General features: G+C 38.5%; 2 protein-coding genes and 1 long non-coding RNA gene across 3 annotated transcripts; 1 reads left to right on the top strand and 2 right to left on the bottom strand.

Moving 5' to 3' along the window:
• Positions 1-5,590: 5,590 nt before the first annotated feature.
• LOC126656964 (uncharacterized) lies at positions 5,591-11,139 on the bottom strand. Its single transcript, XM_050351591.2, has 3 exons — positions 10,788-11,139; positions 6,388-6,476; positions 5,591-5,792 (listed from the first exon to the last, which is right to left on the bottom strand). Exons 1-3 carry the CDS (start codon positions 11,137-11,139, stop codon positions 5,772-5,774), a joined length of 462 nt encoding a protein of 153 aa, XP_050207548.1. The 3' UTR covers positions 5,591-5,771.
• Positions 11,140-12,684: 1,545 nt separating this feature from the next.
• LOC126654806 (uncharacterized) lies at positions 12,685-14,771 on the bottom strand. Its single transcript, XR_007632705.1, has 3 exons — positions 14,172-14,771; positions 13,315-13,403; positions 12,685-12,719 (listed from the first exon to the last, which is right to left on the bottom strand). It is a non-coding gene; the product is annotated as an uncharacterized LOC126654806 (long non-coding RNA).
• A 1,396-nt stretch (positions 14,772-16,167) lies between these two features.
• Positions 16,168-16,595, top strand: LOC126656963 (uncharacterized). The gene is made up of 2 exons (XM_050351589.1): positions 16,168-16,371; positions 16,413-16,595. Exons 1-2 carry the CDS (start codon positions 16,168-16,170, stop codon positions 16,593-16,595), a joined length of 387 nt encoding a protein of 128 aa, XP_050207546.1.
• Positions 16,596-17,677: the final 1,082 nt, after the last annotated feature.

Genomic DNA, 17,677 nt, shown 5'->3' with positions numbered 1-17,677 from the left:
GAACTCGAAGTGAGAAAGGAAAAGACGTTATTGTATCCCAGGATGCAGTGGATGATCCTACCTCTCTAAATGTAGGACATGGAGACTATGTGGCTCACATGGTCAGAAGCATTAAAAAAGAAAATTTGCCTCTAGGAGAGGCGAGTGAAGATGTGCCTCCTGGCTTTGGAGAGCAACAGACACCAGCTCGGCGAAATTCTGAGCCAAGATTGGTAGAGGCTTTAGACATGATGTCAAAAGCCATGGTATACATGAAGCAGACTCAGGCTAGCTTTAACTAAGCACATGCCGAGTTAACCATGAAGCATGAGATGATGGATAAAAAGCAGTTTGATATGGAACGCTATTTGGCAGAATTGATAGTTGCTGTCAAATTATCATCTCATGGGGGTGATGTACCAGAGGCTGTTAACACGGCCAAACAAAATCCTAACGGACTCGGGGGGCAGTCATCTGGAGGAATCCAGGAGACTAGGAGCAATAGTCATGTGCCAATCTCAAACCCACCCTCTGAAGAAAGGTACGTACCTCCTCACAAAAGAGATGAACTTGTTCATTTTAATTCATTTAAAACTAATAATCAATCTGGCCGGAATTCTAGGCCGTTTAATGCAGGTGCTAATCATCTTCCCATGGATGATCCAGAGGTTAACCAAAAATACACTCAACCTCTAGGCACTGGGGGCAATTATTTTCCCCAGGAGAGGAACCAACCTTTGCCACACCAACCTGCAGCACGGCCAATTGATATGGAGGCAGTGAGAGAGGTCGTCGAGGAGTTGTATGGTCCAGGTCTGAGACAAGTAGACTGACCTCAGTTCCACAAACAATATCTAGATTATATTGACAGGGAAAATCCTTACCCTAGGGGATATAAGTTCCCGAATTTTTCATTGTTTTCTAGAGAGGATGGCCACTCTAATATTGAACATGTTGCTAAATTTACTGTTCAGTGCGGGGTTTTGGCCAACCTTGATAATATTGCAAATTTCAAGTTACGTTTGTTTCCTAATTCCTTAACAGGTACGGCTTTTACATGGTATGCCACCTTACCAAGAAACTCAGTGTTAACATGGACAGAGATGGAAAGGTTGTTCCACACCCAGTTCTACCGGGCTGAGCAGGAGATTTGTATTGCTGAGTTGTCTAGAATCTCTCAACAAAGTGGAGAGGATACCGACATGTATATCCACCGCTTTAAGAAAATGAGAAGCAAGTGCAAGATTGTCCTCCCAGAAACTGAGTATGTGAAAATGGCTCATAGGGGCTTTAGACATTCAGCTCCGAAAAAAGTTCCAGGGGATGGAGTTCAGGGACTTTTATGAGTTAGCTGCCAAAGTGTCTGATTATGAAGAACTTTTGAGGGAGGAAAGTCACATGATGAAGGTGGCGATGGGTACTTACTATAAGGAGGTGGGAGCATATGAAACCGCAGTAGCCGACCTCACGGCAACCTGTTCATGCACCTGCCCTATGCTGATTAAGAAAACACCTGATGGCTGGAAGAAATAAAAAATTCCAATGACCAACCTGTGTACATTTTTGAGGTATCAAAAACAGAAGAAATTTTTGACTTTTTGTTGAAAGAAAAATTCATTACTCTGCCTCCTGATCATAAGATGCCTTTAAAGGAGGAGTTGAAAGGCAGAGAATATTGCAAGTTCCACAATTCCTGGAACCACTCAACCAATTCATGTTGGGGGTTCAAAAATATTATATATGATAGGATCGCCAAGGGAGTTTTGAAATTCCCAGAAGTGGCGTCTGTGAATGTTGAGGCACTTGTGATAGATGAGGATCCTTTCCCAGCAGTGGCGTCTGTGAATGCCAGTGACCTTTCAGAGCTTGACTTGCGGTTGTTGTTGAAAATAAAGAGAAAGCTCCGAATCAGGGAACAAAATGATCAAAGAGTTGAAAGGGAGAGGAGATCAGAGGTGAAATGAGATTATAAAGGAGAGAGAAGGCAGGTATCTGGTTCTAGAAACTCTAATAATTTTTTTTCTACTAACTGTCCTCCTCTGAAAAAGCAAAACAAGGCCTCTTAATATCATAGAAGGCTAGAAAGGCATGTCTTTCCGGAGAGGCGATCCTTTGTGTGGAGGAAGGAGGAACAACCAAAAGCTCTTTTGATACCTACAGAAAAACAGCCAGAGGTTCCATCAACCTTTGAAAACCGGAAGAAAGAACAAAGATTTGTGGTACCGCCGTTGGTCTCTCCTAGCCCAAGGTGGCACACCAATTATCACAAAAATTTCCCGCCTCCATTGACAAGAACTCAAAAGAGTAGGCGCCAGATGTTGAGGGCTGCTGCAAGAAATGAATGGCAGTCCAGACGCTTGGAAAATCCAGGAAAAAATGCTATGCCAAAGGGGTCTCAAAACACTTTTGTCCAGAAGGAGCAACCTGGAAGTCAAAAATCTTCTGAGGCGTTAGAAGTTGAAAATAAAACTTCTCACGTGCCTTTGAAGAAGGAAATTTCAGATATGGAGTTGGAAGATTTTCTGGAAGGGGAATTTTCAGGAGATGGCATGAACTTAGATGACCTCCTATAAGATGACATGGAGCTGTATGATCTGGTCGATGAGGAGATCCTAAAAGAGGGCTTGATACTAAATGACGTTTTGAAAGAGGATACTGATACTCCACTCAAGGAAAGCGCCAAATTTCAGAGGAGATCCTTAGAAAATGGTGATTCATAGTCAGACACAGAAGGCGGGAAGCAAACATCCATCAAAGTGGGTGAATTCGAAATTCCACTAACTTACAATGCTTTTACTCTAATTATGCCAACAAATTTTAAAGGCCCAGATGTGCATGGAACCTCCAATGATTCTGATGAGGTAGAGGATATTCAAAGGGAGGAACCTAAATTCCTAAAGGATGAGTGTCGCAGTCAGGTTACTATACAAGAGGCGACAAATGGAGGGCCAAAGAGGGTAATTTTTGGACAAACCAGCAGAGGCGATGACCAAACACATCAAGCCTCTGTATATTAAAGCTCACTTCAATGGCAGACCAACCTCCAGGTTCCTGATTGATAATGGATCGGCAGTCAACATTATGCTATTCAAAATGCTACACCTTCTGGAAAAAACTACAGAAGACCTCATTTCAACAGAGGTTAGTGTGTCTGCCTTTACTGGAGAACTCACAAAAACTATTGGTGTTCTCCCAATAGAGGTAACTGTTGGAAGAAAAACTTCTCTATCTGCTTTCTTTGTGGTGAATTCCTCGGCCAGCTACCAAGCTCTTTTGGGACAAGGTTGGATTCATGCTAACTGGTGTGTTCCTTCATCTCTGCATTAATTTTTACTCTTTTGGAAGGGAAATGAGGTGAATGTGGTATGGGCAGACACAAAACCATTCACCACTGCCACCAACATGGTTGAAGCCCGTTACTATGATTCATGTGTTGGCCCTATCAAGTTCACTGGAAGAAACAAAAAGGGCCAACCAAAAGAGAGCAAACCTCTGGAAATTCATGAGGAGGTCGAAAAGAAAGCAGAAGAGATTTTGGGATCAACGACGATTGTTCCTTACAACAAGTCGTGCTCCTCAATCATCATTGCAGAAGTCTATGATTAAGCTCACCTCTGGTGAGTTTGCAGCAGCTGCATCTGCTATCTTAAAAAAACGTATGCAGTACATTATGGAAGGGATTATGGAGGAAGATAATTTGGCAGAGGTTCTAGATACCGAAGTAGTTTATGAAGAAGAAGAAGTTTATGATGATCATGAGATTGGCCTGGAGGAGGTAGAACAAGCACCTCCTTGGATAGATGATGAAGCCATCCATGTCAGAGAGGAATTAGAAGAAGTGAACCTTGGAACCTTGGAGGAACCTCAGGTAACTTTTGTCAGTAAAAACCTAGAGGTTGGTTTAAAAACAAAATTAACTGTACTCTGGCAGGAATACAAAGATTACTTTGCATGGCAATATTTTGATATGCCGGGGTTAAGCAGGACATTGGTAGAACATCGGCTTCCTATTAAGCCTGAGTTTCAGCCATACCGCCAACCTCCAAGAAGAATGTCAAAAGAAGTTGAATTAAAGGTAAAAGAAAAATTGAAAAATTGTGTAAAGCATGCATTATCAGGCCTGCTAAATATAGTAATTGGTTGGAAAATGTTGTTCCAGTGATTAAAAAGAATGAGAAACTTAGAATATGCATAGATTTTAGAGTCTTAAATGAAGAAACTCCTAAAGATATTTATGCCATGCCAATTGCTGGCACTCTTATTGATGTTACAGCTAACCATTCTCTTTTGTGTTTTATGGATTGTTTTGCTGGAAATAACCAGATTATGGTGGCTAAAGACGACATTTCCAAAACGGCATTTAGATGTCCAAGATCTGTTGGGACATTTGAATCGGAGGTCATGCCATTTGGTCTACGTAATGCTGGTGCAACATATTAGAGGGCTATGAATGCCATCTTCCACGACCTCTTTGGTAAAACTATAGAGGTTTATATTGATGATGTTGTTGTAAAATCCAAACTAGTAAAAGATCACTTGAAAAACCTAGAGGAAGCATTTAGGAGGATGAGAGTTCACTGTTTAAAACTCAATCCTCTGAAATGTGCCTTTGGTGTAAAAGCAGGAAATGTTTTGGGGTTTTTGGTCCGTGAAAGAGGCATTGAAGTGGACCAAAACAAAACCAAAGCTATTCGAGAAGCTAAACCGCCTAGAAATAAAACAGAAGTTCAGAGGTTTCTTGGGCAGGTTAATTACCTAAGGAGATTTATATCTAATCTTGCAGGAAAAACAAAAGTGTTCTCAGAACTGTTGAAATTAAAAAAGGAGGACGTATTCAGATGGGAAACCATCCATCAAGAGTCTTTTGATGAAATTAAAAATTATTTGATGAAGCCTCATGTGTTGATGCCTCCCAAAAAAGGTACACCTCTGAGGTTGTACATTTCAGTAGCTGAAGGTTCAATTGGGTGTCTGTTAGCCCAGAACAACCAAGATGGACATGAACAAGCTATTTATTATTTGAGCTGTTCGATGACATCTACAGAGGTTAGATACACTCCTATCATGAAATTTTGTCTTGCTTTATTTTTTGTCTGCACTAAGTTAAGACACTATCAGCTTATTAATTGACTCTATGTGGTGTCTCAAACCAATTTAATGAAATATAGGCTAAACAAACCCGTTTTATCTGGAAATATAGGAAAGTGGTTATTAAGTTTGGCGGATTTTCATTTGATTTATAATCCCTAGAAGTCGGTCAAAGGTCAGGCTCTAGCAGATTTCTTAGCCGACTATCCATGCATTGTCACGACCCAAAATTATTGAGCCGCAACCGGCGCTAGGGAACGGGAGTGGTAGCTCCGGAACCCGTAGCAAGCCTAAAATCACAGTTTATTTTTTTCGCAAACATAATATAAACAAATAACAACAAACAACGGAAGCAGATATACATATACATAACATATACCCAAATATATACACTAACTGTTTTAAAACCTCGCGGGCTCTAGTTACCGTACCCAGTACGAACTGGCCTCGCGGTACTATATACATCAGTTAGTGTTTCTAACATCTCACCGGCACCTGGGGCCGTGGATCATATAGTGGATCATATACTAAACACGTAGCCTATCAAAATGCATATAAAACAATAACAGCAGTTAATATATACAATCAAAATGAACTGCTGTCTAGGCTACTATTCTGTTGACACAGGACCACTACTGCAGCACTCACAGAAGTCAGAGACTAACATATACAGCTGACTTCTGGACTTCAAAATTGTCCTCTAGCTAAGTCCAGAAGCTAAGCACCTGAAAGACATCAAAGGTGAGGGGTCAGTATTTGGGGAAATACTGAGTGAGTTGACATTTACTAACAGTATTAATATAGAAACATAGCATCGCATCTCAAGAAAATGTTAATATAAAACATATAAACATGTATTTGATCCGTACGAAACTAATATCCTAGCATGCGACACAACTCTCAAATAATCATATATCGTTCAATTCAATCGTAAATATCATTTGCGAGTCCAACTCGCTGGTGGCCCAGCCACTAGATACGGGGACTTCCAGGCTACACCGTAGCCGAGTTCACTCTGCGTATCGAAATCATAACCCAATCATAAATTTCATATTCATCAACAGCTCCCGGCTGTGTCAAGTCAATTCATCACTCATATGCAACATACTAGACTGACTCGATACTGGTGATCACACAGCCTATTGACACCCAATAGGTAGCTAGTTTCTTTGGATCGCATACTAGTTCTCGTATATAGAAATTAAGAAAGCATATAACCTTTCAGTCATTTATATAACATGCGATGCGTATAAACAGTATATGTATATCTATGCAAATAACTTTATATATATAATACACGAAAGTAAATTTGCCACTCACAGTGACCGCTATCCACTCTACAACAAGATCGATGTGGTAATATGCTCGTGCTAGTACACCCCTAGTGCCCTCACCGCTCGGTCGTACGTCTGATACATATTAATTAACGTTTAATAGTTAGACGTAAATCATATGTTTATAAGTATAATACTTTCATAATTTAAGTATTGGTTTCATTCTTAGTAATCAGAAATTCTTAGTCGTATCCACGACTTATCGAATACTATTCCTTGTATTCGAAAAATAACATAATTCCCTTAACGTTTTCATCGTCATTACTCGCGTAAAACGTCGAGCTAAATCTCACCTTTTGACTTATCGAGGTCTTTTATTAAATTTTAGGGTTTAATATTCACAATTATCGAAATTTGGGTCGAATTAGGTTAAAAATCCATTTCGGTCCCCCGGACCTACTGTGCGGGCGCATAGAGTGACTATGCGCTCGCACAGACCGGCTGTGCGGGCGCATAGTGGGGCTATGCGCTCGCATAGCCCTTCCTGGCTATGCGGGCGCATAGCAGGGCTATGCGCTCGCATAGCCCTAGCTATGCGGGCGCATAGCTTGAGCTATGCGCTCGCATAGCATAGCTATGCGGGCGCATAGCACGGCTATGCGGGCGCATAGCACGGCTATGCGCTCGCATAGATTCCGCTATGCGGGCGCATAGCTGACCGCTATGCACGGCCCCGGAAACGTCGTTTCCGAGCCGTTTCACCGCACCCCGACCTACTCCATACATCCACCATCTCAAATCCTTCACAACCCGTATTTTGTTTTTCACCAAAACGCTCAAACCGAGCCAAAAACGCTAAACTCATATTCTAACCCAAAACAGCCCACAAAACCCGAGTTTAGCACCAAATTCCGAGATTTTTACCTTGATTTGAAGCTTGGAGATGATAGAGCTTTCAATTTCGAAGAAATCGACGCGAAAACCGCTTGATTCGGACGTCGAACGAAGAAACCGTGAAGAAACGAAGTGATCGGTGGAAAACTTCAAGCTTCTGGATTCTTACCTCTGATACATCCTTCATTCAAAGGTTTTCTCTTATATATACATGGCTAAACGTCTGTTTTAGTCCTTCCTTTCCTTCCTTGTTACAATTTATCTTTCTAACTTTTCTTTCGTACGATTTAGTCCATAACTAAATCGATTAACTCTTCTATTATAACTTATACGTATTATTTATATTCTATAAATAATACAAAGCTTGATTTTAACACTTTCCCGTCAAAATTCCGTATTTCTATTTTCGACACAAAGTGGCTAAATTACCACTTTGGTCCCTGTACTTCATTTTGGACTTTTCTTGACATTTTTCCTTTTTATTCCAATTCTAACTTCAGAATTGAAATATAATATAAATTTTCTCCGAAATTATCTTTTCTAAAACCGACCTGCTAAAACTTATTTATCGGAAAACTTTCCGATAATGCCACTTTGGCGAATCCAAACTGGACACGTGGTCCAAATAAAAAATTAAAATTTTTGGGGTATTACATTCTTCCCCCCTTATAAAAATTCGTCCTCGAATTTTCATAAATCTTATTGAGGTCTTAACTTATCCTTATTGTCTTCTTAGCATCCATTAATACATATTAATTGTATCTTGTCTTGCACTTTAACTTTCACTTCCTTTCTCATACTTTTCTGTCTTTGTATAGTTGCTTGCTGTCACATCGTTGAGAACTCCTTTACAGACACCTTCGCTTTATCTATTATCTTTCTCGAAAAAAAAATATGATCCTTGGACGTATTCTTGATATTGTAGTCCTTGCATCATTACTATCTAGTTGTCGCTAATCACAATTTAATGTTTTCTCATTCCTCATTTCATTCTTAGTAGCTGTAGGTTGCTACTAGTCTTCTTTCTACGGGAATGGTCACGACGCACCATTTTCATCCTTACTGATATACTTACTTTGTTCATATTACTATGAATATCTTGTCTCGCAATCACAACCTGCAGTTATGATCTTTATTATCGTCTGTAATTATCACCGTCCTTTCTTACTGGTTCTTGTCATTTCTTACTCCTTTCTATCATTATCTGACACCTCATTTCGCATTAATTAATCTTTCTTAACTTGCATTATTTTAAGTATTTTCACTTTCTCTTAACGTAGCTAGACTTGATACATTTGTCACTATCTTTTATTTCTCTTTCCTTTGCTCTTCTAATCTATTATGAACATCACGCCGTTCTGTCGGTCATGATTCTTTATCTCTTACCATTATCTTATACCTTTCATTTCACGTCCTTTTAGTCGTATGACTTGTACAGTTGCCTTTTAGTACAACTCATATTCTTATTCTGTTCTCTATTCTTTAGTTGCTCCTTTGAGGTTCGTCTCGAATCTTCTATTGACTTATCAGTCAAACAATCTTTCCTTTACATCATAATTCCTCATTCATAATGATCTTATAATAACCTTTCTCGTTAATTAATCTTCATTGAATTTCTTTCTTATCTTTAACCTTTAACTAACTTCATCTTTAACTTTCCTCCTTAACATAATCAGTAAATTCTTAATAACTTAATTTCTTTATACTAACATCACCTCTCATTCGTATGTCATCGTGGCTCTTTAAATATAGTTCACTCCTATCTGTCCAATAACAATGAAGTATCACTTTAGTCTTTACTTACTGTATTCACTACGTCTTTCTTCTACATATAATAGCTTTGGTATTGCTGCTTTCTTCCGACAATTCTTCTTGCATATTCTTAAAACTTTTCATGCTTCCAATCATCTTGTAAAATTTTGAGGGTACATGAGTTTCCTCATTTTACTTTCTTTCACATTTTTCCCCATTCTTACATTTACTGATATATACGCTTATACGTGTGTCTTTTCCTTATGTTAAAACTTTTACACTTAACCTTTCTTCTTTCTATTAACGCAACTTATAACTCTTAATGCTGACATTAATAACTTTACTTAATATCAGTCATGTAGCATCCTCATCTCTCTTAATCTATCAAACCTTAAACCTTCACATTTTTTGCAAAATCGTCTGTTTTGTCGTTTCATATTTCTTCCTTTTCTATTTCTGTGTCTTTGAACACTGATTCTGATAAGGTTATATATATCCTTAAAATATCCCTTAATGTTCATTGTTCATATTACCATCTTCTCGTCCTTCATACTTTTAATCTTATTCCTCCAATTATAACTTTCAATTGCTACTTCGTTTATCTTAATCATAAGAGTAATCACACATCATTCTTATGTATATGTTTACGTTTCTTTCGTCTTGCACGACTCCCTGTCGTTCCATTCTTTATTCTTGTATAAAGATAATTGTTGTATCCTTAAATATTGCCAGTGCATCGCAGCTTATCCGCGTATGCTTTCCGGCGATAATTCCTTATTCCCATTCTTCTTTAGTTTCACTAGCTTTGTTGCAATAATTATTAACATGGCTTTATTCTGTTATTGGAGTTTCTTTTACTATTTTATTCTTATTTGTTAAGAATCTTTGATTATTTGTCGCAGGGCTTTACATCCGAGTTTACTTACTGAACAACACGATTTTAAAACTTCTTTTGGCTGCGCAGCTCTTTCTAAACCACTTTTCATAAATCGTTTAAAATCGTTAGTACAATTGTTGCTCAGAGTGATGACATCTCTCATCACCAAGGAGTTGCTCAAAATCGCAGTTTCTTTTTTCCATTACAAAGTTATGATGCATGATCTAAAATTTTGAAAATCATTCTTCTATGCATTTCTATCGTGATTATGCAATGTTATATGCGATATCTGAGCACAACTGTACTTTGAAAATCATAAAAACTTTCAAAATTTTCATAAAATCGTAAGTCTTACTCTAGATTATACGCTCTGCGACTATTAACGGCTTTCTTTATACTTATTGGGTATATTTCAAACTTTTGTACTGCTGTCATATTTTTGTATTACTGTCATTTTTTTCTGTCATTTACAGAATGTTCGTCTGTCACATCACTTCCTTCTCCATATCTGTGATAACTCAATTAAGTTCAAAATTTTCTATTACTGTAATCACCACATCCACTTCTGCAACACTCTAAACTACGTCATATACAGACGCAAATACCGATGTTTCACATCGACTTCCTGCAAGTAATCCATCTCTTTCTTCAATTCAAAAATGTAATATAGGAATTACGTTTGCGATAATTATATGATGTGATGTTTATCATATTATTGTTTCTGTAAGTTATATATTTATATATATTTTCTTTCATTAGGCACGTATTTAATAATAGCGCTTCCTATAGGTTCTCACTTTCTGAGGTATTATCCTAAAGGCAAAACCTATTACTGATATTCTACTATGCAATGCAGCAATTATATAGACACAATAATGTACACACATAAACACAATTACTTAAAGCATATAAATTACTAATACCTGGAGGTGCCTGGTGCGGAACGTTAGGTTCCCTAATAACTATGCCAGTGTGTCGGCCTCTAACTGTTCTACCTGAGTTTCGTCCACCTCTTTGGACAAAATAAGGGTTGGTTGTAGTTCTGGAGGACGTACTGACGTAATCTGGGTGGTACTCATGTCTAAAGTAATAAGGTCGTATCGGATCACCCGACCATTCATGCTCTGTTTCAATCCTACGGGCCATTGTAGTAAGCGTACTGAAATGTTCGTCCACATGCTCATACAGCTCATCAAACTGAGGTCCTAAACCCCTGACATATCTGCGATTAATGGTTCTATTGCTTTCGTTCAAATTAGGGACTCCCTCTGCCATCCGCAGAAAATCAGTAGAGTACGCTCCTACAGTTAACATCCCTCTAGAAAAAGAACGCATCTGCCTTCTAACCTGATTTAGGGCTATCTGCGCCTGACCGTTAGCTATGTCCGCATCTTCCCTCAAATTGCGGTACCTCCGCACACTTGACCAGAAATAGTCACCTCTGTATTCCTCAACATCTAACTCATCTAACTCCTCTTCTTCATACTCTTCTTCCTGAGGATTTTCCTCTTCTGCTTCTTCCTCTAATTCTTCTTCTGGATCTTCCTCAGGATCTTCTTCAGGATCCTCTTCCTCTTCTTCACTGTATTCAATCTCCGGCGAATGTTCTCTAACTCTGTTTCCAGAAGAACTACCTATCTCTGACACAGACATAAAACCATTTTGATATATTTCTGGTGAGGCTCTAATATCTGCGTGGAATCCATTCTGATGGACCCCAGATGGTTCGCCCACTTCATTATGAAACCCGTTTTGAAATATAGGAGGCGCTTCCTCCCGTTCTTCCTCAGAATGCGACTGAGCTCCGTTTTGCCCAGACATGCTGAAAAGAAACAATTTCAAACATAAGCGACCATCTGAGTTCCTTTCTACACGCAATTCCAGTATCAACTTATACAATGCTGTAAACATTTAGCATTTAATCCAGCTGCACGTAATTCGCAAGCAGATAATCACTTAACAATCGCAGCGCGAGTAGCAAATACTTAACCCTCTCAATCGTTCATAATTTGCAAATATATAACCACCTTCTATATCTTAGCACAAGCAACACATATTTGATTGCCTTAATCGTCCGTATGAACAGATACTATTCACTTACTAACTTAATAGTTCTGGTTCGCGCGCGTAATGCCACGTACTACTAATGCACACATAACACAATTACAAACAACCACGGTCTGACTCTTGCTGCAGTAGTTCCTAGGTATACTTACTGACAAATACTCCCTGTCAAACAAATAATCAGACAACTCTAGCAGTGGTAACTGGACCACACTGCTCTCAAACAAGCATTGAATCAACCTTGCAGTGGTAACTGGACCAAACTGCTCTGATACCAACATTGTCACGACCCAAAATTATTGAGCCGCAACCGGCGCTAGGGAACGGGAGTGGTAGCTCCGGAACCCGTAGCAAGCCTAAAATCACAGTTTATTTTTTTCGCAAACATAATATAAACAAATAACAACAAACAACGGAAGCAGATATACATATACATAACATATACCCTAATATATACACTAACTGTTTTAAAACCTCGCGGGCTCTAGTTACCGTACCCAGTACGAACTGGCCTCGCGGTACTATATACATCAGTTAGTGTTTCTAACATCTCACCGGCACCTGGGGCCGTGGATCATATAGTGGATCATATACTAAACACGTAGCCTATCAAAATGCATATAAAACAATAACAGCAGTTAATATATACAATCAAAATGAACTGCTGTCTAGGCTACTATTCTGTTGACACAGGACCACTACTGTAGCACTCACAGAAGTCAGAGACTAACATATACAGCTGACTTCTGGACTTCTAAATTGTCCTCTAGCTAAGTCCAGAAGCTAAGCACCTGAAAGACATCAAAGGTGAGGGGTCAGTATTTGGGGAAATACTGAGTGAGTTGACATTTACTAACAGTATTAATATAGAAACATAGCATCGCATCTCAAGAAAATGTTAATATAAAACATATAAACATGTATTTGATCCGTACGAAACTAATATCCTAGCATGCGACACAACTCTCAAATAATCATATATCGTTCAATTCAATCGTAAATATCATTTGCGAGTCCAACTCGCTGGTGGCCCAGCCACTAGATACGGGGACTTCCAGGCTACACCGTAGCCGAGTTCACTCTGCGTATCGAAATCATAACCCAATCATAAATTTCATATTCATCAACAGCTCCCGGCTGTGTCAAGTCAATTCATCACTCATATGCAACATACTAGACTGACTCGATACTGGTGATCACACAGCCTATTGACACCCAATAGGTAGCTAGTTTCTTTGGATCGCATACTAGTTCTCGTATGTAGAAATTAAGAAAGCATATAACCTTTCAGTCATTTATATAACATGCGATGCGTATAAACAGTATATGTATATCTATGCAAATAACTTTATATATATAATACACGAAAGTAAATTTGCCACTCACAGTGACCGCTATCCACTCTACAACAAGATCGATGTGGTAATATGCTCGTGCTAGTACACCCCTAGTGCCCTCACCGCTCGGTCGTACGTCTGATACATATTAATTAACGTTTAATAGTTAGACGTAAATCATATGTTTATAAGTATAATACTTTCATAATTTAAGTATTGGTTTCATTCTTAGTAATCAGAAATTCTTAGTCGTATCCACGACTTATCGAATACTATTCCTTGTATTCGAAAAATAACATAATTCCCTTAACGTTTTCATCGTCATTACTCGCGTAAAACGTCGAGCTAAATCTCACCTTTTGACTTATCGAGGTCTTTTATTAAATTTTAGGGTTTAATATTCACAATTATCGAAATTTGGGTCGAATTAGGTTAAAAATCCATTTCGGTCCCCCGGACCTACTGTGCGGGCGCATAGAGTGACTATGCGCTCGCACAGACCGGCTGTGCGGGCGCATAGTGGGGCTATGCGCTCGCATAGCCCTTCCTGGCTATGCGGGCGCATAGCAGGGCTATGCTCCCGCATAGCCCTAGCTATGCGGGTGCATAGCTTGAGCTATGCGCTCGCATAGCATAGCTATGCGGGCGCATAGCACGGCTATGCGCTCGCATAGATTCCGCTATGCGGGCGCATAGCTGACCGCTATGCACGGCCCCGGAAACGTCGTTTCCGAGCCGTTTCACCGCACCCCGACCTACTCCATACATCCACCATCTCAAATCCTTCACAACCCGTATTTTGTTTTTCACCAAAACGCTCAAACCGAGCCAAAAACGCTAAACTCATATTCTAACCCAAAACAGCCCACAAAACCCGAGTTTAGCACCAAATTCCGAGATTTTTACCTTGATTTGAAGCTTGGAGATGATAGAGCTTTCAATTTCGAAGAAATCGACGCGAAAACCGCTTGATTCGGACGTCGAACGAAGAAACCGTGAAGAAACGAAGTGATCGGTGGAAAACTTCAAGCTTCTGGATTCTTACCTCTGATACATCCTTCATTCAAAGGTTTTCTCTTATATATACATGGCTAAACGTCTGTTTTAGTCCTTCCTTTCCTTCCTTGTTACAATTTATCTTTCTAACTTTTCTTTCGTACGATTTAGTCCATAACTAAATCGATTAACTCTTCTATTATAACTTATACGTATTATTTATATTCTATAAATAATACAAAGCTTGATTTTAACACTTTCCCGTCAAAATTCCGTATTTCTATTTTCGACACAAAGTGGCTAAATTACCACTTTGGTCCCTGTACTTCATTTTGGACTTTTCTTGACATTTTTCCTTTTTATTCCAATTCTAACTTCAGAATTGAAATATAATATAAATTTTCTCCGAAATTATCTTTTCTAAAACCGACCTGCTAAAACTTATTTATCGGAAAACTTTCCGATAATGCCACTTTGGCGAATCCAAACTGGACACGTGGTCCAAATAAAAAATTAAAATTTTTGGGGTATTACATGCATAAACCTAGGAGATGAAAGTAAATTTGATCTACCGGTTTTTATGAATGAAAAAAGACCATGGATACTTTAATTCGATGGGTCTAGTATAGATAGGTCTGCTGGTGCAGGAATCATAATTGTGTCACTTTCTGGAGCTAAAACCTCCTTGTCTTTTAATCTTGATTTTGAATGTACAAATAATCAATCTGAGTATGAGGCTTTGATTATTGGATTAGAAATTCTCCTAGATCCAGGTGCTAAAAATGTCAAAATAATTGGAGATTCTCAATTGGTTATTAGACAAGTGTCTGGCGAATATAAATGCATGAGTTACTCTTTAACTTCTTATTATGCTATTGCTATATAGCTAATATAGAGTTTTGAAGAGGTTGAATTGGTACATGTTCCTAGAGAGGAAAATTGGAAGGCCGATGAGTTATCACAGCTAGCATCTGGCCTACGTCTGTCGGAGGAGTTAACCCACCGACTATTAATGGTACAAAGAAAAACTCACCCTCCACTTTTTTAAAGAGGATTACAGCTAGATATTATCAATATTGATGATAACTTAGTACAGGATTGGAGGAGGTACATAAAAAAGTACCTGGAGAACCCGAGCAAGAAAATGATGTATAAAGTAAGAGTAAGAGTTGTTAACTACGTGCTCATAGAAGATGTTTTATACATAAGAGGATTTGAAAACCTACTGCTAAGATGCCTTGGCACTACAGAGGCACTATTGGTTATGAAATAAACTCATGAAGGGGTTTGTGGAGCACATCAATCTGGTGTAAAAATGAGGTGGCTAATTCGAAGGCATGGCTACTTCTGGCCATCTATCCTTAAAGATTGCATGACCATTGCAAAGGGATGTCAATCGTGCCAAAGGTATGGGAACATACAAAGACTTCCAGCTGCTGAGTTGAAGTTTGTCATCAAACCATGGCCATTTAGAGGTTAAGCTATATATTTGATTGGTAAAATATATCCTCCATCTTCTAAAAATCAAAGTTTCATAATTGTATCTACTGATTATTTTACCAAATGGGTAGTCACTAAGCCATTGGTAAAAGCAGAGCAAAAAGATGTTATTAAATAGGAAATCATACATGAATTTGGAATTCCACAATCAGTAATTACTGACCAGGGCACAATGTTCATTGGTAAGGAGATGCAAGATTTTTCCACTGATTATGGAATAAAATTATTGACCTCTACACCTTATTATGCTCAGGCCAATGGCGAAGCTGAATTTTCTACTAAAATTATCATCAACATAGCTCAATAGATGTTGGAGGAAAACCCAAAGGATTCACATCGGATTTTGTCAGAAGCACTCTAGGCATATCGCACTTCTAGGCAAAATGCTACTGGAGTAAGTCCATTTATGCTAACCTATGGTCATGATGCAATGTTACCTATCGAGGTGGTGGTGAGGTTGTTGAGAGCAGCTAAGCAGAATCATTTGACTCTAGAAGATTGCAATAAAACCATGATGATGGAGTTAGAAAATTTAAAAGAAGGGAGACTTCAGGCTTTAAACAATATGATTATACATAAGAAGAAAGTCTCCAGAAGCTACAACAAGAAAGTACTGCTAAGACATTTCAAGAGGACGAGCTAGTATGAAAGTTGATCTTACCCCCTAGTACTAAAGACAGAGAATATGGGAAATGGTCTACTAACTGGGAAGGGCCATTCTTAATCGACAAGGTGATGAAGGGGAATGCGTACTGGCTATCAAGTCTAGAGGGTGAGCCTTATAAAAAATTCATTAATGGAAAGTACTTGGAGAAATACACTCCCACCATTTGAGAGAAATACAACTTAGAAATGACTTAATGGCTTTTAGCCATACATGTACTGCTGATTATGAAAGTTGTTTTTAGTAATGTCAGTACATGAGTTGTAACATTATGGCTTTTAGCCAAGTGTATCATTAGAGTTTTAGGAGTTTGGCTATTTTGGCTAAACCTGTACTTTTTTATTAAATTTCCATTGTGGCACAAGTTGTAATGTGATGGCTTTTTAGCCATTTCTGATAATTAAAATTCTCAAAGTTTGGCTATTTTAGCTAAACGAGTGTTTTTCATTTCATAAAATGTAATTAAATGACCTCTAGCCATTCTTCTAAGGATAATAGGCTATGATTAATTGACTCTGGAAAGTTAATTCCAGAAGGTGGTTCTAGAAGTTGACTTCTAAAAGTTGACTCCTAGTTCCAGAGTTTTAAAAGTTGACTCTTCAGAAGTTGACCCTCTAGAGGTTGTTTTCAGGAGTTGAGTATAAAAGATTATCTCTAGAGGTTAAAGGTGGAAAATAATCTAGCCACCTAGAAATGAAAATAGAAAGATGGTAAATGGTCACTTGGAAGAGACCATTCAAGACACCTCAGAATTGACTGGCAAATTTACCATGAGATTCCTATAAAAACTCATCTAGCAAGAAGATCTATAGAAGCCTATGGGAAGGAAGGGAAAAGATAAGTGATAGCTAAGGAATGGATGACCTTTGGAAAACTTTAGTTTGTTTTTCCGCTATTCTAATGTCAAACTCCTACTACAAACAAGTCATAAGTTCTCTATTTCTCTAAGACTTTTTAACTACTGTTTGGCTACCTAAGCTAAAAGTACAAAAAAAATATTCAACAATAAACAAAAGCGGCCACACAAATGCAAATGCATGGTTGTAAGTGACACATGTGCTTTGTTCGTTAAACAAGTCCTGGTATGGACATCACATCACTACACAAGTATATGACAAAAGCCATCTTCATACCAGGAACATAAACACATAGTGAAATGCAATGCATGGCTGTACCTGCATGTGAATCTTGGTGTAGAACACAACAAACAAACAAATGGCTGGAGAGCCATCTTCACACAAAGACATTTGGA

This window comes from Mercurialis annua, linkage group LG7 (assembly GCF_937616625.2).
Source record: "Mercurialis annua linkage group LG7, ddMerAnnu1.2, whole genome shotgun sequence".
In the NCBI taxonomy this organism is placed as follows: Eukaryota; Viridiplantae; Streptophyta; class Magnoliopsida; order Malpighiales; family Euphorbiaceae; genus Mercurialis; species Mercurialis annua.
The sequence above is the reverse complement of the archived record's forward strand: the minus strand, read 5'-3'. Positions and strand labels throughout refer to the sequence as shown.